Source organism: Morone saxatilis, unplaced genomic scaffold (assembly GCF_004916995.1).
Source record: "Morone saxatilis isolate NCDOM2014 unplaced genomic scaffold, NCSU_SB_2.0 Contig16, whole genome shotgun sequence".
NCBI classification, from domain to species: domain Eukaryota; kingdom Metazoa; phylum Chordata; class Actinopteri; family Moronidae; genus Morone; species Morone saxatilis.
Genome location: NW_023339718.1, coordinates 21,942,497 through 21,966,366, shown reverse-complemented (window position 1 = coordinate 21,966,366; position 23,870 = coordinate 21,942,497). Strand labels below are relative to the sequence as shown.

Genomic DNA, 23,870 nt, shown 5'->3' with positions numbered 1-23,870 from the left:
CCTCCTAAATATTACACACTGGATACAAGAGTGATTAATAAAAAAACGTCTACTGCGAAGTGGACTTGAAGTAATTATTGGATCTGTTAAAAAGCACACTGGGAGTATGGCAAGTTATAATTGATGCTGTGGAAATTATTATATTGAATTTATTAAGACAACAGGAAAACACTGGAGCTGTGATTATGTTTTCTAGTTGTACATCTGCATAGTGGCGACCTGATAGGTACAGAGAATTTGAATATCAATAGATGTTTACCTGCTAAAACTAAAGAGTTAGATTTCATTGTTATTACTATTTCATGTTTTCTAATCAGTATGGACACTAAAAGACTATTAGGCATCACATTGTGGGTGTATGATACAATATCAGATCCTGCGGCATGCAGCCAACCAGCATCTTCTCTTTGAATGATCAAATCAGAATTGGTCAGCACTGCCATAACAATAGAGAAAATTCAACAGACAAGATTACCGTGATTTTGTTGCCACGGCAGCGAGGCTGAGCCTGCATGAACATGAAGGCACAAACAACAGAGAGACAGCAGTAACTGGAACGTGTTCAAAACCAGCAAGAGATATGTGACTGCAAAAATGAACGTGTTGTCTTTTATCAATCCTCAATACTATTCAATATATCTGGCTAGGCTTGATTCTAGACTAATATGAGCAAAATAGGAATATGGGAGAAAGGGAAAAAAAACTGATAAAAGGTCTTGTAGGATGCACACAGCAAATGTGGTCATGCCTATTAAAATGTCCTTGGAGTAAACATTGTAGCTGCCTCCCAGGTACAGGGTTAACACTGCTTTTTATGAGTAAAATGCGTAAATGCATCTCAGTGGGAAACAAATGGCAATGTGAAAATGTATGAAATATCATGACTGAATTGTATTATTTATGGACATTTAAAAGATCTTGATGGACACTCTGAGCATTTCATTATTTCTCCAACTTTAATTGAGGAACTATAACTATATCAGAATCAGAATCAGAATCAGAAATACTTTAATAATCCCCGTGGGGAAATTACTTGAAAGGTGGGTACAAGAAACAGGAAAAAACAAGAGGAGGAGGGGGAGGGAAAAAAGCCGCTTTCCCAAACTCTGCTCCATTTAGGGAGTACAGTGTGGGACTGGAAAAACCTCAAGCCAACATAAAGCAACATGTAAGCACACTTTACAACATAAGAACTTTTCAAACAACTTGCAACGGGGGAGGGTGGGAAAGGGGAGTGGGAGGCGCACAGCCACAGACAGGCAGCCGCAGGCGCAGCCATCAGCGCAGCCTGCGCAAGACCCACTTGTCGCCCTGGTAAAAAGCGGCGAAGGCATGGGATTGGGCGGGGCGGGGTACAGGGGTGTGTTGCTATTCACATGTATAAAGATGACCATGGGGTGCGTGTGTGCACATAAGCCTGGAGAGTCAACTTCATCTAGTCTAGTTGCTAGTGCAGGAGCCAAGTGGGTGAGGTCAAGCCAGAGCCAGCATGAAGTAGTTCAGCTATTGTTTTTCATCTTCTACATATTCATGGCACTGCTGGATTGCAAAGGTTGCTGGGGGCTTGGTGCATTGCCACTGCAACTTTAGTGCTATAACATTTTGGGTTCAGAACTGAAGGGGTCATATTAAAATGTTTTTTAAAATGGAGAAAAATGAATATACAGCAGATATTCAGCATGACTTGTCATGACCCTGAAAAAAATCTCCATTCTTTAGGAGCCATAGATGATACTAAAAATACCGCAGCAGATTATCCTGCTCTACAGGGAAGTCAGAGGTCAGTGATAGAACAGCAGCCTTGATTATTATTCTGCGCCTTGTTCAATTACACTTCAGTGAGGAAGCACTTGCTTTCACTTGCTTTTAGCTCTGCTTTTGGTGTCTACCAACTCCTGAGGGAAACACCTGGCTCTTTATGCAAATGCCCCACTATGTTCACCAGCTAGTCACTGACTTTTGGCGATGAACAGGTAGTTAACAGTGGATTTTTAGAGCTTTTCACTGAAAACAGCTCCCTGTTGTGCCTAAAAGCGAAACTATGAGAGCGATGAGAGTGAATCAAAACAGCTCTGTAAAGTTTAGGGGAGCTGATAATTGGGGGGATGATTCTCTGTAGATTCATCACTACAAGATACCCCTTTCACATTGTCATATTATTTTCACATTGTCATATTATTTTCACATTGTCATTGGATACATTGTTATAAAAGTATCGATTAGAAGATTGTTTATGTGGCAGGGTATCGAAGTAATCACAAGAGACACTGATAAACAGAAGCAGTTAAATCAAGAAGGGGACTTTTCAAGAGTGAGCATATAGAGCATAAACATACAGCAAATGGCAAACTATGGCTGCATACTGGCTTGCAGCTTTTTGTTGTCTTGTAATGCTCCAAAGTCAATTAGCAACTCTGTCAGATGAATCTAAACCCATAGGCAAATTGAACATTTGCAGAATATATAATAATAAAAGAAAACATTTTTTTCAAATCACCAAAGCATCAGCTGCTGTATTTGCTGCAAATGAGCCATAGTGATGCTTACTGCCAGAATGTCTTTGAATATCCCAATCTACTATAAACTCAGACATTCACACATACTGTTGAATTTTGACCAAGGGCAACAGAAACTAAATTCCAAACCGAGTTTCATTGCCTCGCTTGGTTCAGCATAGGCAAAGCAATAACAGTTTCATTTGATACACTTGGTCTTATACAAACAAACAATGTGGTATCAGTTTATACTGTGGACCTAAATATTGGATGTATTATCAAAGCTCCATAAAAATCATGTATTATTGAGCATTAAGTGCTAGACTTGAGATAGGAGGAAGATAAGAGCAGCCTCAGACACTGCAGAGTTGGTTCGTGTTCCCTATTGACACTTTTCTGCAAATGGACAGATCGCCTCGAGGCCCAGCTGAAGTGTTTCGGCTGCGCGGATTTCTATTGGAAATCATTCTCCCACTTGTTTCCTCAAGGTATCTGCCCATCAACAACAGAAGCTCTGTGGCCATTCAGAGCTCAGACTCAAAGCCTTTTCTGCCTATTTGGACACATTCAACAAGAAAGCGGGTAAAAGGACACACGAAGACACAAAACAGCCACATTCTGAGAGTACAGAGGATTGCAACCATTTTGGAGATTTGACGAAAATAGGTTTTCTTTGGCAACTACAATGAGTATTGACAGGACAGAGTAGGAAGGGGGTGGAAACCACCAAGTGGTTTTGATGTGTGGACTGAAACCTAAAATCTTCAACTAAAATCACACAGAGGCTGTTGTTTCCTGAGTCGTCGATATGGAAGTAAGTGAAGGTCCACACTAAAATCCTGCGTAATTTCATAAGACTGTCATCTGCTGTGACCTAAAGGACACAGTTTAAATTACGTTTTGGCAAAGAAAATATCATAGATTGTATAAAACATGGATGTAGTCTCTGTGACGTCACCCATAGGTTTCTGAAGAGCTGTTGTGAAGCTCACTGTGGTGGCTCCGGCCATCTCGGCAGTCCTGACTCCAACGGCTCCTGGCTAATCCAACAGTGGGCAATGGCGTGGAGTGTGGGTGGAGCTAAGGCAGGCCGAATGAAGGTTACTGAAAACAGTCACCTGTGACGAGACCCACGTGCCACTCAAAGCAGTCATGCCATTAATCATGCATAACATTAAGCCTTAATACAAGTTAACAGGGTGAGTTATATTGTTGAGTTGTCATGAAAGGGGAAATTAGCTTTAAAGACCAAAACCGTCTTTTGTATGACACTGTAAACAATCAAATAGTCTTTCAAGGGACTGCAGCTCAAAATATAAGCATCAGAAAGCAGTTTCAATAGCAGCATCTTTATCTGGGGGAGAATTAAGCAATCTTAAATGAAACTCTATTTTTCCAAATTGCATACATGTGTCAGGGGTTCATACTGCTCACTGCAAGCAAATAATGTGGTGGGGGCCAGAGTTAAGGGCTATGAGGGGCGGATGAGCCCTGCAGGCTGACCATCTGTACACTAAAAATAACTTAACCTAATGACATTAAATGAGAAATTCACTGGAAGTTTGCAGCATTAGTCCGTGATGTCTAATGTGGTCCAGAAGTTATTTTGTGTCTAACTCTTAAGATTTCTACTCGTATTTCTTTCTCTCAAGTTGCTGTTTGAGAAACCTCAGAGTTCTCTGTGCTGTAATACATGTAGGTACAAAGAGCCGGAACAACGGAGAGAGAACAATGGCTGGGCGTGTCATTCCCACTTACAAAATATCACAAAGAAGCCACAGGGGACTGCTGTATTTCACACACAACTGATGGCAGGGTCACACAGAGTAGAAACTGTGGTCACATTGCATCAGAGTTCATAGAACGGTTTTGTCGATGGAGAAATGTCTGCCTCCTCTATGATTGATTTCTCTTTGATTGTTGAACGCTGCTGTTAAATCGCGAGAGAGACTGAAACCATTGCTGTTTGATTCTCCGAAGCAAGAGTGGACATTTATATAGCATTTTTGGAGGAACAGCTGGTTCTAATTATTCATTTAATTGGTTTCAGTTAATTGGCTCTAGTAAGGGAATTACATTTTCATGGCTAAATATTGCATGTTTGATCACCTTGCACACCAGACAATTGAGAGAGGCACCAAACCTCATCATTTGTTATCTTTTCTTTTCTCATTATACATTACCAACACATAACCCACTAAAGTTCTGACTATAATCCCTGTGGGGGTGTTTCTTTTACATTATACCTTTCCTGGTGTGGAAAAGCTTCAGAAACATAACAAATGTGGTTAACCAGACATTTTCGCTCCATCATCACAAGCATCTGATGTAAGGTGCTGAGTCTGTACTTACTCACAGAAACAGTGTTTACCTTGCCAGGAAGCTTATTCTAAAGAGCGCACTCAAAGAGAGCTGCACAAAGTTTGCACTGTGCAGACAGGCAAGGTAGGTCACTTGTCAAGAGAGGAGAAAGGATTGAGGTGATCGGGGCTGAGTGTATGCTGTGTCTGTCTTTTTATCTGCACAGTGTGTGCAAATAATGGCACTTGAAAGCCTCTCTGTCACCACCTTATCATTTAAACAAAGACTATATGAGGCTGCATCAGACAATAAGAGCATATATACTATAGTCTATTAAGTCAGCAAGCATGAGTCACTGTAAGTGTGGAACAAAGGTATTTAGGTAATAATAGAAAATACATTCTCAGCATTATTTTGAGTTTTTATTTTCCACTAAAAAGGTGAGAGAGCAAGGCTAAATTGTTACAATAAGGAGTGTCAAAATATAACTTTCAATATCAAAAACTTTCACAGCTGTCGCTTTCAAATGTCTTGACTCACATCAATTTGGCACTACTCATATTACACATACTATGAATGTCAAGCCATAAAGATTTCTGTCTGAAAAAATGGTGAGAAAGATTGTCTTGGAAATATGATGGTCAGGGCGGGTTTACAGCCATCCCTGCATCAGAGATCTATTTATCTACTGATCAAGGGTTTTGAACACTCCATGGTCCTGACAATGTTCAACATGTGGTCTAAACTTAAAAGCACCATTCTTTTTGGCTCAATTTTATATGGCTCAGCACACTTTTGTAATACAGAGTCAATGAATCATACTGCAGCTGCCTCCTTCTGGTACTTTCTACTGCCATGTCTTTCAAACTGAAGTGGCAGACACACATTTGTCTCTTCTGTGTGTGTGTGTGTCATAATATATAGCGTACATACCCCAGGAGCCATTCCAGAAAGCAGAAGAATAAAGCCACTCATTGGTCACTTTAGTGAAAAAAATATAGCTCAGTACTCTGTATGAATGTAATGCTTTTTGTGGGGCTTTGTCCAAGAGCACTTAAGAACTGACAGATAATAGTAGTGAAAAGCAGCCCTGGGGGGACAGCAGCTAAAGTGGGACCATTTCTTTTAGTACAGGTGGAAAGTAACCACTTCCCTTTCTGAAAAACATTCACTAACTCATGCTCTACCAGTCAAACCTGGTTGATGCGCTAGTTTTGAGAGTATTTTAAGGTCTTACTGAATTGGGATAAGGAATAGTGCAAGCATGTTTTATTTTCTTCTCAACTGTAATTTTTTATTTCATGTAAATATTAAAGCTGTACTAATCAGTTTTGTATTAACTATGTACCAAATACCTATATTTAATATGAAGGCTGTAGCTCACAGTGATGAACCCACAGAATAATCCCCCAGTCTCTCCCCATAATACAGAGCATTTTTGTGTCTTTCAGTTAATGATTTTGGTTTCACTTTACACTACTGTTTCACTCATCAACCTCTTCTAGCAGCAGCTGGCTAAATTAAACCAGGCTGAACTGGGCTGATGATAAATTCAAATTGCTTTTATTATTCATGTTGACATTTCCATATTGTCACAACAGAATACTGAGAATACTCAGAAGTTGATAACTGCATGAAGGAACTGCCACACAGTATCAGATACTGTATATGTGATCCTCAAATAAGACTGTGTAGTCCATCATAGAGCAATGGGAATGGACAAGGTCTCTCTATGTTGTACACATACAGTAATCACAGTTTTACACTCATTTTCATTTCCAATAAATACGCTGAGACGTTAAAAGGTGCATCATTTTACCATATTGAAATCCACCTTACCAGTGCATAAATACACTCTTGCAAGGAAAATCTGTACCTTCTCTGGACATTTACATATGCTTGATTAGTTACAATACTGTAACTTTACTTTAAAGACACCACAACTAGTGCTTTTATTTTTCCAAGCTCAACAAGAAAACCCTCTAAATCCCAAGATTCCTTCTGCCTTGATAGCATTGAATATTTTAGCATTCTCTGTGGGTGTGTAAAAGTTTAGTGGCTGGATAATGATTTTAAAAAACTGTCTCTCTCTGCTCTTCCAGAACTCCAGCTATGATTGGCTGCTCCTTTGTGGTTGATCGGGAATACTTTGGCGAGATTGGTCTTCTGGATCCTGGCATGGAGGTCTACGGAGGCGAGAACATTGAGCTCGGCATGCGGGTAAGGACCACAGATTGCTTCCCATGCTGCTGTTGAAATGCATTCAAACTGGAAGGAGACTTTGATAAAAAACTTGAAATATAGACTTTTTTTTCTATTTTAAACTGAATTAAAAGTCATTGTGTATAGAAGATGAAATTGCAGGGTGAATTGCTGCAAGAAAAGTTGTTTTTTCATGAGGCATTCCTTCAAAGATGTACAGGAGGGTTTTTTGTGTGCAGTTGTGCACCAGGACGGCCACACAAAAAGTCATAATTACAAATCCAATATTTGACAGGGTAATATTTAGATGTACAGTCCTGCTCGGAATGATTTGTGAAATCTATATTCAGACTTTAGAACAGCTTATGATGAAGTTTTCTTACGTTTTCCAGCTGGAGGGATACAGCTTAAGATACAAAACCCAGGGGCGTCAACAGAAGCCATGATTAAACTTTGCAAAGTTTCTTAGATGGGAGTGGAGGAGGGAAAAAAATCCCCTTAATGCAAATCTTCAGCCAAACCAAAGGCTCTAAAGCCTGTATACGGAAAATGTAAATCTCTTTTGCTGCTGCTTTGAGTTGAATTTAACGCTTCATATGAACGAAGGACTTGCTGAAGAATTGGTTAGCGTTTAAATTCAGAAAATGTTTCTCTCCAGCCAAGTGGAACCATTCTGAATCTAAACGCACTCCTTCAGCTTATTGGAATGAGATATGCTTGAAAGATCTCACTCCTTCATTTAACGTCATCCCCACATCCATTTCAAAATCTCGACACCTCTGAAGTGTCGACCGCCTTTGAAAAAGCACTTGAACGGAGGTCGGAGAATGGATCTTGGTTTACAGATTGCCGCAGTGCTTTATCCAAGCCACAGCCATTTACAGTTGTTGTTGACCATTTCAGAGCCTCTCATTACTCCAGAGTGGCCTTTCTCCTACATCAACAGCATGTGTTTTTTTGTCATAATGACACAATCATCTAGTTTCTCATGTCTTCATCTGATAGTTGTTTTGCCATTATAACAGAGTGATATCATACAGCATTATGCATTATGTGCCAACAGCCAACAGCCTCCCCCAAGGTTACGCAGTGTTTTGTTTTTTCATTCAGTAGAGCTGCTTATGTGTACCTAACAAACCATGCAACTGAGTTAGATGAGGTTTGTGCAGCTAAACAGCAGCTAAATAAAGTTAGGACAACTGTGAACTGTGTGATATAGTGTAACAGTGAACTTCTTTTGGCTCTCGCACAAGCTCCTCATTGACTCTTGTCTTTTTTCATCATGAATATTTACTGTTGCTCTTTGATTCATGAAGTGTAGAGAATATGCCTCTCTGTCTGCAAACACAATGCCATCACAAATGCAATTACCTCTCTTCCTGTTTGGCCCGTCTGTGTGGAAATGAAACACATGCCGCAGAAAAGGGGTTATTCAGCACATGTACAAGCTTGAATAGGTCTGCAGTCAACAACCAGCTTCAACCATTCATATTGTACAGCTGCTAATGGAATAGAGATGGGCTTCTGGCGATTGGACGGCAATTATTCCTCTAAGGCTACATCGGCTCGGGCAGCTCATTGTAGTGCCGGCTGAGGAGTTGCCATTTGGGATCGGCTTGATTGACAAGAACATGTTTAACAATTAGCCAGGGCAGCTCACAATAGCTGAGCCTGCCCAGGACCATCAGACTACAGGGGGCTGATGAAAGGCAGGGTTCACACAGAGAGGTTACTGTGTATTTATAATTTACTGCGAGTCCCGGCTTCTGTAGCTGCTCTGGGTAAGGAGTCTGCCAGGATCCAAAGATCTGGTCTCTCTGTAAGCAGCTAGGATGTGCAGGTCTGATTATACCGCACATAGCACTGCATGTGGTGTTGTTTCCGTGAAGAAGAGAATAAAATAAAACCAAGGGAAGGGGAAAAAAATCAGATTGCATTGAATATTTCTGTTTGTTCGGGTGTGCAGTAATTTACAGGGTAGGATCTGTAAATGAAAGGAAATGAACAGAGAGAGGATAAAACTGCAGAGACAAAGAAAATGGATATGTAAAAGATGCTCCCAGCATGACGTAGTGAAGGGTAGATACATCATCTACAGACACACCACTAATACATGAATTCTCAGCTAGAATGATTTGAAGCCACTTAATCATTGCAAAAGCATATAGAATCAACTGGATGTATTCTTACTGTTAATCGATCAGCGACTAATGCTGCTTAACGCCAGGACACGTCTCCCTTTTGCCACATCTACTAGCAACATAAGAATGTGATAACTTCACCTTTTAAAAAATTGTAAATGGCATGTCTGAACAAGAATGTCCCGCTTGGCACCAGGCTCTGTTTGCAAACAGAGAAAAACTGATGGGAACAGAAATGATGAATTCTGCCAGAAGTGTCAATATGAGTTTATCTTGTAATGCGTCTCCCACTCCTCCTGCTTTGCTGAGTCTTTGCTGATATAGCATCTCAGGAGACCAGGACATTGCCTTTCATTTCAAAATTCCTGTGGGCACAAGTATTATGGTGGGTAACTCTGTCAGCAAATATAATACTACATCAAATCTATCAAGGGTCATCCCCACAGCTGCTGCTCCTGCTAGTTGCACTCAGAGCAAATGTGGAGTGAAACCGTTGTACGCATAGTTCATATTTCATATAGATTAAGGTAAGGGAAAGGCAATCAACGGAGTGTTAAATTTGAATCAGCACATTGATGAGTTAACATTATCTGCTGGGGTTTGACTGATTGTGTTTTCTTAAATGCACGCAGTCACACAATTATAATTGTATAAAAGTTGCTGGGGGGCATCTTTAATATCATCTCATTTTCCAAAGTAGTAAAGTAAATGATTTCCCTAGCCTCTGAAGCAGCATTTAGACCATCTATAAAAACAGGGACGCATACCCTGTTTAAAACTACAATTCATCCTCAAAAATATTCATATACATTTTAATAATTACAAAGACACACAACTATGCATGAACAGGAAGTGCCAGTAATTAGTGGAAGTAAAGGAATGTATGCTTCCATGTATTAATTTGGAGGGTACATTAAGCTAATAACTTACATTATTTATTATGATAATTGTGTTTATTCTACATGTGTTATTTTCTCCAGTAAGTAAATCCGTATCTATCAACGCATGTGCATGTTGAGTCATGACAGTAGCAGAAATATGAAATGAATTGGACATGGTTAAAGTATTTAAATCAATTTCACCTACAATTAACAGTATTGTCTACACAGTTTGAGTCGTCCATTTCACACGCGTCTGACGGAGCAGATACGCTTCTATTTCAATCAATCCAGATGTCTACACATGCTGCATAACATTCTCAGGATTTTTTCTTACATTTTATGTCAGTAACTACTGGGCAACATATTTGTCTGACCCTAGTTTGTATTTTACAGTGACTTATTGTCAAATGCAGTTCAGCCCAAACAGTAACTTAAAAGGCAATCATCACTATCAAAAACCTAAAATCAGCAACATCACAACATTCAGTCATGCTGTTTCTCTAAATACCAACTTTATATGTTGTGTACTAATTTGGTAAATGGGTACTTTCTGCCAGGCAACATGATGATAGTATCTTTTCTGCCAAGAAAGGCCAATCTGAGTCTAGATGGGTTTACCTCACACAATATGCCCATGTGCTAACTTTGCCATCGGGAAACCATCCAAGTTGCTTTTTGAAATCTGTCTCATTTTCATAACAGTCCAGTCAATCAGTCACTTCCAAATCCAAGAAACTCAAGTGTGATCTCATGGGGTGGCCTGCCTGTCTCAGTGACATTTATTAAACTCACCAGGAACTCCTTTCAAGAAGTAATGAACCAAAAAATTATTCTATTTTTTTTTTCATCTTTGAAGTCTCGTCTCCATAACCACCTGGGCTGGACCTCGAGGCATCTGGTCATAATCTCTCTGTAGTGAGGAGAATGGAGCTAATTAAAGTCTAGCAGTACCAGCAGCTAGACAGGAGTGGGACATAATTACACTTCACTTGGTCCCCTCTGCATCCCAAGCAGAGTTATTACAGTGTGATGACAGTTTACAGTACAACAGTTTATTATTTTGGGTTTAGATTAGATTTTTCATCAGTTTTGTGTATCAAATATTTAACAGAAAATGCACCACTATTCATAATTTACAAATTCATTTTAAAAAAAGGGAATAGGTGCATGGCTGGGTCCTGAAGACAACGGGAAGCTTGTTATTGTAATTTGAGTCACAAACACGGTGAGCGGCAGCAATGGCTGTGACACACAGCTCATGGAGCCAGTTATGGTACTTTAAAACCCTTAGTGCCTCCTTCTCTGAGTCAGAGCTCAGACAAATCTGAACACACAGAAATGATGCACACATTTTTAGACTTCCGGAGGACATTCCTATCCCAAATCAAATAAACGTCCATATAACAACTTGGAAAATAGCAACAAAAAGACTCCTTAACTTGCCTGAGAATCATCATATTTTCAAGTTAAGTCTTCAGTATCAATGTAATCCAATGATAGTTGTCTGTACCTCTATGGATACTTTGCCATCAGGAATGCTAATAATTCAGCATACTGGGGCTTAAATTGTAGCCCAGAACTAACTGACTCCATGGCAACGTCCTACTTCCTGCTAACAACCCCCAAACCCACCAGTTATCTTAATTTAGTGTGAAGGGACCCCACAGTGTCAGACTTTGAACCTGCTAGAAATATGCAACAGCTGTGTAAAAGGGTTGTGTGCAGTACATAGACGGTACCAAGCCTTTACCTAAACAGACAAACCCTTCCCTCTTTGCTTTTGTTGACAACAGATGTACTGCATACTCGTTGTGCCTAGCTGGACAGCATCAGATGTTGCTGAAGTTGAGTCCTGTTTTTTTGGACTCTCTTCTATGAACTATTGTGGTAATTAATTCTCATACTCAGTTGCTATGCAGTTTGCTTCAGTTTATTCAAAATCTTTTGCAAATGGAAAAACAATCAGTATTATGATACAGTATGTCATTTAGTTACAAAAATATATTTATTGGTGGTCAAATATGGTAGATTATTGTTTAAGTATAACAACCTCTACCTAAAAGACGGATTATGTATCAACGATGATGCATTTATTATCAGTCAACCAGACAATAAACCTAAGAGCCAATCTTACAGTATGCTGTATCTTATACCACCCACTGCTCTCATATCACAGTCCATCAGTTTTTTTCCAGATGGAATCTTTTTCTCCATAAAAAATAAATTAAACTGTGAACTCAAGAGGAGCCGGTAAGCATTATTACGGTGGTACAACAACAGGTGCTGCATCAAAGCAGTTGGTGGATGCAGTCAGATGTTGCTTTTGGTTCATTCTGAGAACATCTGCCCCACTGATACAAACATGAAACCTGGACACTTTAACACAGTTGATTAACCTCACAAGCCATCTGGATTTGTAGATACAAATGGATTCAAAGCGACTTGCCACACTCCAGATGCATTTCTTTGTTAAAAGTGTGCGACAATACAGTGTATTATACCAATTCTTAAATGGATGCATGTCAATATAACTATATAGTTTATTCCACATTTTATTGTTATTGTTGCACGATACTGCAGGTGTTGGTATTATATGACAGCTAGACATGATGTTCTGAGACTGTGGAAAGGATTGTTCTAACCTTTCTGTCATTCTAATGTATGAGAATTGAGAATTGAGCAGTGGATTGGGAACAGTTACAGAGATAGCACATGGGGACTCCAAGAACTGCGATTAGATGCTTGTGTTTCTATACATTTCTGATGCTGGACTGAGATTGATACAGCATGATGCAAGTTGAAAAAAGGCTCCATTATATTCTCCTTTTCAGCAACACACACCTAAAGAGAAATATTCACTGCACTCAGAATAGTCCCATATTCAGTTTTAGCGGTAACAAAGCAGCCCTTCCCAAGTTAGTGAGAGACTGTAAACACAGTTACTGTGGGGAATATAATTAAAGCACAGTACAGCCCGATCATGTAAAATACCCTGATGATATACTCAATCAACCAATCAAACAGACTTTATTTATACAGCTCCATTCAGACTAATGAGATGCGATTAAAAGTACTTTACTGATAGATTGTCAAAACAGGATTTAGAGACCAAGGCACATCAAGAAAATAACAAACAAAAAGTTAAAGTTAAATTAAAAGATAGCAGTAAAAAAAAAAAAAAAGATAAACAGCTAAAAGAGAAGAACCACAGGATGCGAGCGGCCATCCTGGCTCATAAACGTAAACATAAAATCAGTTCTGAGAGGTACTCTGATGCAAGGCCATGTACTGCCTTATAAAACTAATAAAATACTTTAAAAATCAATATGAAAACCGACAGGTAACCAGTGTAAAGTCATTAAAACGGACGTAATGTGTTTTCTCCTTTTGGTCTTAGTGAGCGCTGTGTTTGTGGAACCTCGCTCATGAGCCTTGGGATTATACTGTAGGGGTCTCAGGTGGGACTCCCAATCAAGCCCTTATCTGAAGCATCAAATTCAGGTTTACACTGACAACCAACACAATGGCTTACACCATTAAAAACACATTCGATCTGCTTTCCAAAGGTAGTGATCCTAAAACTAGGACCAGCATCATTTTGGTTGCACTCTTTCTTTCAACATATCACACTAAGAATGATCTTGTTCTTCATAATGAAATGTGTCTGGTGTGTGTTTTGGTGGGTTACCTTATGTATTCAGCATACAGGAACAGTCAGATCATACAGATTATACCTTAGACATTTCCCACATACACCCAATCAGAGCAGCTGACAGACTACAGAACGTCCGTAGTGCTTGCCTCAGACTCCACAGCGAAAGCAGTCACCTTGAAAAGGGCAGAAACGTCGTTATGAGGCGGCATTAAGCCCCAGCCATCTGTGGACACCAGCCATTCTGGCAGCTTCAAAATCACCAGCGTGCCCGTGTCCATCAAGCAGCAAATGACAGTGGGCGCTGACCATATGTGAGCCCTTTCCAACAAACTGAGTCATTCCAAAGATGAGAACAAATCTGAGGCGTCTGAGGAATTCTAATGTTACACATCAACAAATGGAAGAGACAAATGCGGAGAATTATTAGATAAATGCCATAATGAGGAATGCTGTAGGACCTGTGGACACCATATACCAAATAACCTGGTAGTACAGTGCGGTACAGTAACCTTTATTGACCTCTGCTTATTTGACTACTGTGGGTCCTATATCCGTTACGTGGCAATACGACTTGACTATGGTCTCATTCTAAGTTTAATTTCAAAACACTTTCTTCATGTTGTTTTTTCATCATCTCAGAATAAACCAACATGATTTAATGGACAGTGGTTAGAGACTAGTTCAAGCTTGGTCTTGGGAGAGAAGTCTTGGTCTTGATGTGACTTGTCAAGACCAAGACTCTCAAGAAGAATCTCAGACCTTTGTAACGACTGTGTTCGGTCTTTGACTTTTCTCAGGTAGCCTTAGCTACGACTCTACCCCATTTGCTCATCCCAACCCTCGTACACGACTGATTCATTCTCTCACAACATAGTAGACCTACAACGTGGGAGGAACCATCTGCTCTCTATCAATACTGCCTGCAAAAAGGTAACAATAGCATCAGATATTGATTGGGCATTTGTCTTTTTCAATGCCTGCATTATTTAGTGGCTGAATCAATCCGTTAGGCCTTAATGGACTTAGGTTTACTTACTCCATGGTTCATTACTGTATGTTCCAGCCTGCATCCATCTCAGGGGGGAGAGACAAGTGAAAATAGATGCAGTTGTAAAAAAGTTATACAAGGCTCGGATCAAGTATGGTTTCAGAGGAATTACTGCAGCTACTGAGGGGCTTAGTGCTGACATATGGTGAAGTAGAGCAGCTCTGTATATGCTTTATGTTGTTGTGGAATTTACCGTATGGGTTTGCATTCAATCCACTGACATTATAAAACATGTTCGTGATTTGCATTCATCGGTGCGTTCCATGTATAGATAATTCAAGACATACATTGTCTTGTTACTTCAGGTCTTGCTCATCCAGGCTATATTCATAATTTACACCTCAACAGATGTGTGTGTTTGGAAAACATACTTTATGATTACAATGACATGTAGCATACGGTTGAAATGGCTTTGGAAAGATGACATGGTTTCCTAAGCATCAGCATACCTCAGAGAGCTGCTGCTTTGGTGTTTAGGGCTAGAGGGATGAGTAATTAGACAGACCTTGTCAGCCTGCCTGTTTTCCAAGTGAATCATAAACTTCATTAAAAAAACTCTTTTAAGAGTAACTACAGACACTCCCACCTTAATTTGAGCACACTTTGACAAGGTAATTAAGAGCATTTTTAGATGAACTGGGCATTGAAAATTTATCTGCTATTCAGGACAATTGAATTACCTTAAGAAGGATGGAAACCTCTCTCTGTGGACGGTAGCATTACCAGGAAATACAGTAACACACACGGGCTCATCTCGTCATTATCTGAGCATTAGTTAATCTGTTCACGTAATTGTCTGTTAGATGTCTCAGACTCAGGCTGAAAACTTGAAATGATCTGACAAGGCCAACGTATTTGCACAGTACTAGCACGCGCTGATTTGGCCGCACCAGCAAATTGGCAAGCATATCAAAGATGAAGGACAGCAACTGGATGGAATTAGCTTTTGACAGGCACAGTTAAAAGGGACTCTGCATCTATCTCTCCATCAACATCCTGTGTTTTATGGATGTATGAGGAGGAGAGGCAGGAAAAGAAGGCATGAAATGAAGTGATGGGCCACGGGGAGTGGCTCATATGCAGCCTCTCAATGGAGGAGGGAGCCTTCAGTTCCAAACGCTTTGAAAAATCACTCATCATTACACAACAAGACTTGAGAGGAAGGCAGCAGAGGAGGGTAGCGTGGCTGTGAATTCTGTCCGGTGTGAGATATCAACTACTCTGGGAAAATCCTCAGGTAAAAATGTAAAACGGTTTAATCTAAAAAAACAAAAAAAAAGCAGAGGGTCCTGTGAACAAGGGTAACAAAACAAAGAATACTTTAACATTTGATAAATACTCTGCGAGGTAGCTTAGCATAAAGCCGATGCTCAGCTAAGCTAACCGGCTGCTGGCTGTTGCTTCCTATTTAACATTGAGTACAGACATGAGAGTAATAGTGATCTTATCCAACTCTCCACAAGAAAGCAAACGTTTTCCCTAAAATGTCGGACTATTCCCATACCAGTCTTTATTTTATAATGGAACAGCTAAAAACTAAAGCAGGGTATCGGCTATTGAAGGCTCATTATGGTGAAACACATTAGTCAAATGTCAAGTGCGTTAAATAAAACTTGAGGATCAGGCACCATGTCACCTAACACACAATGACTCGGTGAGTCAGGGTATACTTTGCTTGGTGCTCAGATTTCAGCCTTTCACAAAGTACTTTTCCAACCTCCAACACACACCATTTAGAGAACAACACTATTATTGTGAGTACTGCTTTACCTCTTAACAAGATGTTCTGTAGTTGGGGCTCTGTCTGAATGAACTAGCTTGTTTGTGCTTTTGTAAATATGTGAATTTATTATTCATGTTAATTAAAGGCCACTGTAAGCACTGCCAGAGAGCTGTCAATGTCGCATTTCCTCCTTTTCTGATGGAGGTCGATAAGTCATAAATTACTTAATGCACATTTAACTCTTCAAATGCCAATGTGAGATTGAAGCGGCTGGCTTTATCTCACAAGTGTGCCCAAGATCATCCTAGTTCAATTCTAATTAAAACAAATGATTCCTAAATTCCTGTTAAAACAGTGTGTGTTTGTGATAGATTTCAGTTATTAAATCAGGCTGTTTGTAGTCCTTCACATCATAATGTTGCCTCTTTATTTCCCTGCTGATATTCTTCTCACTCAAACAGCTTTGAGCAATGACTTGCTACCATGTGATTTTCACAGCTTTCAGATCTGGAAATTGGTGGCGGTGAGAATAAACATTGCATAGATAGTGACACCAGAGCTGATTCTAAATAAGGAAAAAGGTTAGCTCCATGCGTGTTTTTGTATATGCTGCCTTCCCTGAGTTTATTAACAGTGCAAGATGATTCATCACAGGGAACTCAGATTGTGTTTACTGTATCTGTAAAAATCACTTGATTTTTATCACAATGTCTAAATGTCTAAAATCTAAAAAAAGATGAGATAAAATATAAACATGTAGTCTGACCAGCTTGCACCCGTAATAAGCATTTCCTGGCATTTCTTTGAAATGGGTGAGACTTTTTGGGATATTATCCTGCAAAAAGACATCCCTTGGGTGTAGAGATTGCAGAGTGGAGAGCATTTCAATTAAAAACAGGGACATGTAAAATTCCCCCGATACAACCAAGCGCACACAACTCATTATCTCAAGTGGATACAGAAAGTCTGTGGATGGCTTTTTTCCAAATTAATTGTGAAAATTTCTATATGAATGTGCAAAAGTCTTGTGACACAGGTCTGCATATGATTCAACCTAACTCTATTAAGAATACATCATGTTTTTTTTGTCTACTGGCACTGGTTCCAACCAGAAATGTGATGCAGGCATGTCTGCTGGCTGCATAACAATACCAGTAACGTCCGGTTCCTGTTTCCTGTTAAGTAGATGGGAACTCAGAAGGTGCAGACCTCCACCAAGACCCCCTGTCCTGCTCGCTCTGCTGCGGTGATTCACTGCCTGCCACTAAGATAAACAGTCAGACAGGCAGCTTTCGTTTTAGCTTGTTTGCAACAATTTGCTATTAGCTTACAAAGTAGGTGGAAATAGTGCTTTTTTTCTGCTTTATATTGGAGTTGACGTCATTCATAAGATATGTTTTTTATGCAGCTCCATGATTCTGTTTTGTGTCCACAGTGATGTTTGAGGTGGCCGTTTATTCGCAGCACATTGTTCAGTTCAACAATGGGTTCACGCATTGCTTAATGAATTACTTTCAATTTGCCACAGCAAAGTGAAAAATATTTTTTTTTTTTTTTTTTTTATCCACCATGTGATTCAGATCAGCTCCAGGTCATGTCATGTCAAAGTCATGGGTCCACACTTGGTCCCTGCTATACCCTCATACCAAGTTTCATGGAAATCAGGCCAGCAGTTTTTCTATAATGCTGCTGACAGACAGACCACACACTGCTATGTTCATTACCTCCTTGGTAGAGGTAATGAACAGGAGCAAACATACTGCATCTTAACATTCAGCTTGTGGACATGCAGTTTGTGATGTCTATATTTTATGTGAGATTACCAAAGTGAAAAATGAAAAATACACATTGTATGGTCTTATTTGTGTCATGCAACATATCAGCATGTAAACATATTCAATTCCTAGATGGTTTTTTTTTGTTGGTATTGATAAGTAGCTCTCAATCTTAATCCTCAAGTATTACAGTACTTCTGGTTTACCTACTGTCTAGTCAGGGACTGACTCATACCTGGGATTTAAGATGAATGGTATTTAGTGGCTGATAAGACAGAAAACAATCTCGGCTGTGTACTCAAGTACCAGGACTGAGAGCTGCTGGATTAATGCATGTGCACAATCAATTCTGAATGCAGCAGTCACGCTGCAGGATGATGATCTGTTCAGGTTTTTAAATGTCACCTTCCTGCAAACTGAGCCTGTTGAACATCCACAAAATAAACAGGAATAGATATTTAAGTTTATTTAGCCTACCTTCGACGCAAGACAGAAACACAAGCCACACAGAGTTGTCTACCATCATCACAAGTTGCCACACCGGCTGAGAGGAATACTAAATAAATGAAGCTGTTTGAAAGTAAAGAGATGAGTTATATAAAGTTAATTCCCAGTGTTCTGCCAACAGTGCAGTAATGACAGAGTGGTAATTATCATCTGCTCCATATGGAGAGGAACAAATGACAGGAGGAATTAATGCATTTTTCTGGGGTTTTGTGAAGAAATTTCAAGCAAGCAGGTAGATTGGCAGTCAATTAAGCCCCCCCAGTGAACCAGAGAGGCTACAACATGTCACTCTGTGATATGACACATAAAATAAGAGCCTTCTTCTTTTGTTAAATTTTGAATAGCACTGAAAGTTTTAACCAAAGTGAGTAAACTTCAGTTCAATGTGTTTTTTTTTTTGGAATAGTAAGCATTACTGGCCACTGTTACTTGAAAAGGGATGACTGGAATGCAGTCATAAGTGTTTGACAATTGGACAGATGAATTAATGCAGACATATGCTTTCATAGCTTTATCTACAGCAAAGATAATAGCATAGATGTCTCATGTCTCATCTCAAGCACCATGACTCCAAAATGTCAATAACTTGACGCGAGTGATTGTCCATAGGAAGAAGGCATTAGCTAAGGCATCGATTTTTAGAGCAGTATGGCAGATGTCATATTTATGACTATGTGCACATGCTGAAACATGCACATAGGTACAGGACGTAAAGGTATCCTTGTAAAAAAAAAGTCACACGGTTACTATCAAGAGTGCAACAAAACATGACATGTTTGAACTTGTCTGAATGTGTGAACGTCTATAATCAATATCAAGGTGAAATCAGGTGACAAATGTCACAGTAGAAGAAGAAAACATCAGGACACACTTTTGTATGTTGTTGTGTGTTGCTGAAAGTGACATGCTGTCGTCTTCTTTTTGAAAAGATCAATACAGCCAATGAATTACACACCAAATACACCCAAAATTAGATCGCTGCACATCTTCAAACCATTGGTACTTGTTTGTGGCCATGCTGTTTCCGTCATGCAGGCAGAACAGCAGAGAAAAGTGGAGATGAACTTTGGTTGACCTCAGGCCTCTGCTACATTCATCTGTGAAAAGCTGGGGCGTCCGTTTGTCGCTCCCAGTCTGTCAAATGTGTCAGCTGTCTAGCAAGATGAAGCATTACAGTATATTAAGTCTGCATGACCTCAGCACTCCCTTTCATCGTCTTAATCTGGGTTCTTAGCTGCTCACTGGATCCTTCTCCTCTGCCCCATTTTCCATTTTGACCACTAACTGTGAAAAAGCCTGGCTTGCAACATCCTTGCAGTTTCAGTAAAGGTTACACTAGTTGGATTAAAAATCAGGGGCTATTTTTCAAGGCGTTTATATATCCTAGGGAAGGGCAAGTAAGTCATTTCCATATTTTAGTATTCTAACAGTAAATTATTATAGAAAAATATGAGTTGAACAAAATACTGACGTCCAAATGTATACTCCAACAGAAGTGCTTGTCAGAAGGTCAAATTCCCTCCCTCTACCTTACTGACGTGGAATGAAACAACAATTCAACATTTATACCTACTACATGGAGGAGGCAGGGTTTTAACTTTTTCATTCTTTACACAACTATTCACTGTCACCTTTTGGAACTGTCACTCTACTGTTCACAACCAAGTGCAACACAATGAATGCCTTACATGAGAAAATGTATGACATTATCCCCGTACCTAAATGGTTATTGGGTCTCGCTCCTCTCTGTGATGCCAGTGTTGAACCCTGTTCACCATCAGTTTGTATTTCTTCTTACCTTAACCCAAGCCTAACCCCCAGCCAGTAATCTCTGAGACCAGATCAGCCTTTAACCCTCGATGCACTGGGAACCAAGTGATATGTCTGGTGTAATAGTAAAAAAAAAGAACCTATCTGAACCTTTTACCTAGTCATTATAGAACCATACACAAAAGATGCTATTATATGCATATAACCTTTAACCCTCTTTCTAACTACACAAAACAGCAGGATGTTGAGACTTCACTAAGAAGCCAAAGACAAACGATACTGCTTATTTGAATCTTCACTCTTTCGAACTTTCACATACGAGAGTGTGTGACAGTTGAGTCCATTCATGGATGACATGAATAAAACTTATCTATCTATATATCTATATATATATCTATCTATCTATATATATATATGTATATATATATATATATATATGTATATACATATACATATATACATAACAGGTTTAGTCATAGTATTAGAGGAGAAGTTTTGTCTAGTCACTCTTATATTTCTTAAAGGTTGATTCAATTATTTGCAAAGTAATTCCAATCTGGGCACACTGATGATGCCCAATTTTTATTCTTTTAAATATTATTCAGTGTCAGTGGAGAGTTCTCATGGCCTATGATTAAATGCCGTTTCAGTGGCTTTTTTTACCCAGGTTAAGATTTTTTTGGCCATGAAAACAGCCAAGACTGTAAATCTAAAGCCTGTCTAAATGCCCATCATAAGCTTCTACATGCTGCATTTTTCCAGTTTATTGATTGTACTGTGTAATGGCGCTGATGGAAACCTGTTTACTGCTGTTAATAGCTTTTATGCATTTTTATGGCAGATGTTTTCTGTAGCCCTGTGGAGCTTATCACACAAATGGTCCGGCTACAATTAACTAACTGCGTGTACAGAGACAATTAAATTAAATTAGCAATTACATTACCACTACATCAAAGTGCTCTGTGTTAAGTGCTTCCTCTTAATGATGCAGGCTGCCATTTTATGAAAGGGTCAGTGCCAAATGGACTTCAGAAAAATGCAGTCCTGAGGACCTGTGTGTGGGATGTCAAAAGAGGTAGAAGATTATAACCTTCTTATTTGCTATTTAGATGTTGTTATATTTCCATAATATTAGAATATTTAAAGACGCAATCTGTAACTACAACATGCCCCCCCCCCAACCTGATTTTGAAGTGTTGTAATAGCTTTTTAAAAATGTATTGTCCATTCATAAATGAAGCCACTTTTTTTATTCCATGTGTTTGGATGATTCCATTGTATGCTAATTTATTTAAATAATGAGGTATTTATTTTCATTAGTAAGTACAACAGCAGATAGACATCGACGTATCGAACAACTCAGTTTAGTTAATGTAAATGACTCAACCTATAGTTGAGTGTGAATCTAATGATTTGCATTACAGCACAATAAAGTGAGACCTATCATTAGCAGAGGCAGAGGCACTCTCAGCATGGCGTTAATTTATTTTACAGTGTGAACACAAAAGCAAAAGCATCCTTATGTCTTTTATGTCAAGGGGAAAAATTATCTGACATTTGGTCTGATTTTCTCTGCTAATGCTTTGACTGTCACCCTGGTTACAAAGATACAGACAGCAGCACGGAGTCATGAGCAGTCCTGTTTGAGCCAGCAATCTGCTGTCCTGTTTTTTCTCCAAATCATCAGATTGGTGATTCTCTCACGCGTTGAAAAAGGTCACATCAGCACTGATGATCCTCAAAGGCAGAGTTGACTCCCTGCAGATGTCTTGTCCCGGGTTGTTCACTGTTAAACCAAGGAAGAAATGTACCTCAGCCTCCCCATCTTTACCCCCGTTGTATAGTTAGTGGTTTGTAATTAGTTTTTCACATCACCAGATAGTCTCTTAATACAGACAATAAAGGTTACAATGTAACCAGATGTTCTCTATTGCATTGAAATTGTCTTTCCACTCCATTACACATTCCACATGCACAGGGGAACTGTAAAATACACTGTGGAGAGATGGTGCAGTCTAATAAATCCTGAGGCCTGCACCCAGAGGTGAGGGGCAGCTGAATTCAGAATATAAGATGAAAAGCTGATGGAATGATGTTGAGTCTAAAGTTGAGTTTAAATCAACATTACTGCTGCATTACAAAACACATCCTCCTCATTCCTTTCAGTAAGACAACTGTGTTGGCTCAGCGGGGGTCCTGATGCAGAGGGTATGGTTAAAAAAAATGCAGCGTCATCTGCAAAAAGTATTTTTTTAAATACATTTTGTATTTTGTCACTGGATCATATATCATTGTCTCACTGATACACGAAGCAACAAACCCACCCCAATGCAGCCTGTTGCCTCTTTTTTTTTGTCGTGGTTGTTTCAGTTACACAATGACCAAGCAGTCGCCATGTCAGGCCACTTGTCATACATCAAAAAAGGCAAAAACTGCTGTGTGCACATGTAGATCTTTCAGAAGAGAATCACAATCTAAAGTGTAAAATACTGGCAACACGGAGAGGCCCCACTATATTCGACTGTAATTGCCATAGTGAGAGAGATACTGACAAACATGGTAAACTGCATAAGATGAACCACATACAGTTGACTTACAGTCTCTCAGACTCTGTCCTGCTCCCTGAGATGAACAGGGATTAGCATGTATATGTAAGAAACTAAAGCAGCTCAGGTTATTCAGACATGCCATCTTTTTTTTTTTTTTTTTACATAGGAATAGCTGTACTTCTTTTTCTGCCCTTAAAGTATCTGGATCTCAAAACACCCACAGCTTCCAAAATTGGCAGATAATATAGCACTTTGCTTGGATGGATGTCACATTTAAAAGTTTCTTGCTGTTTACTTGTGCATGTGATTTATAGCACTGCATGTTGTGATATATAATTAAAAGACATTATGCTTACTGAGATGATTACAGCCGCACAGTACTATTATCAGCTGTCTGGCGGTGCAGTGGTAACAATGTGTAATGAACTGTTTCCATATGAAAGGGAAAAAATACAGAAATGAAAAGAAATATTTGACACTTGATCTACCTATTGTATAACTCTATTGTGTATTTTTAAACAATACCTGGGTTTAGGTAAGAAAATTATTATTTCCCTCATTATTGAAAAAAATGTTGAGTTGATTGTGTCCAATGACATTCCAAGAGTCCTGATGTGATGCAAAGAAACTAAAGCCGGTTTCACAAGTCTAGTTAGCTATTATGTTTCTGACCTTCTGGAAATGGTGGTTGAGAAAATATTGATCTTCAATTTGCTTTTAGAGCCGGGCAAACTGCTAACTGCAATTACACATATACACATTTTCAATTATCCATGAGTGCTCCATGCACATCTCCACAAGCACTTAAAACACACACACACAC

At 39.3% G+C, this 23,870-nt stretch overlaps 1 protein-coding gene across 1 annotated transcript in view; it reads left to right on the top strand.

Moving 5' to 3' along the window:
• galnt9 (polypeptide N-acetylgalactosaminyltransferase 9) overlaps positions 1-23,870 on the top strand; it is a 78,252-nt gene that overhangs the window by 38,699 nt on the left and 15,683 nt on the right. The window contains exon 6 of the mRNA XM_035659288.1: positions 6,899-7,016. Within this exon, the coding sequence (XP_035515181.1) occupies positions 6,899-7,016 (118 nt within the window). The remainder of the gene's footprint in view (positions 1-6,898; positions 7,017-23,870) is intronic.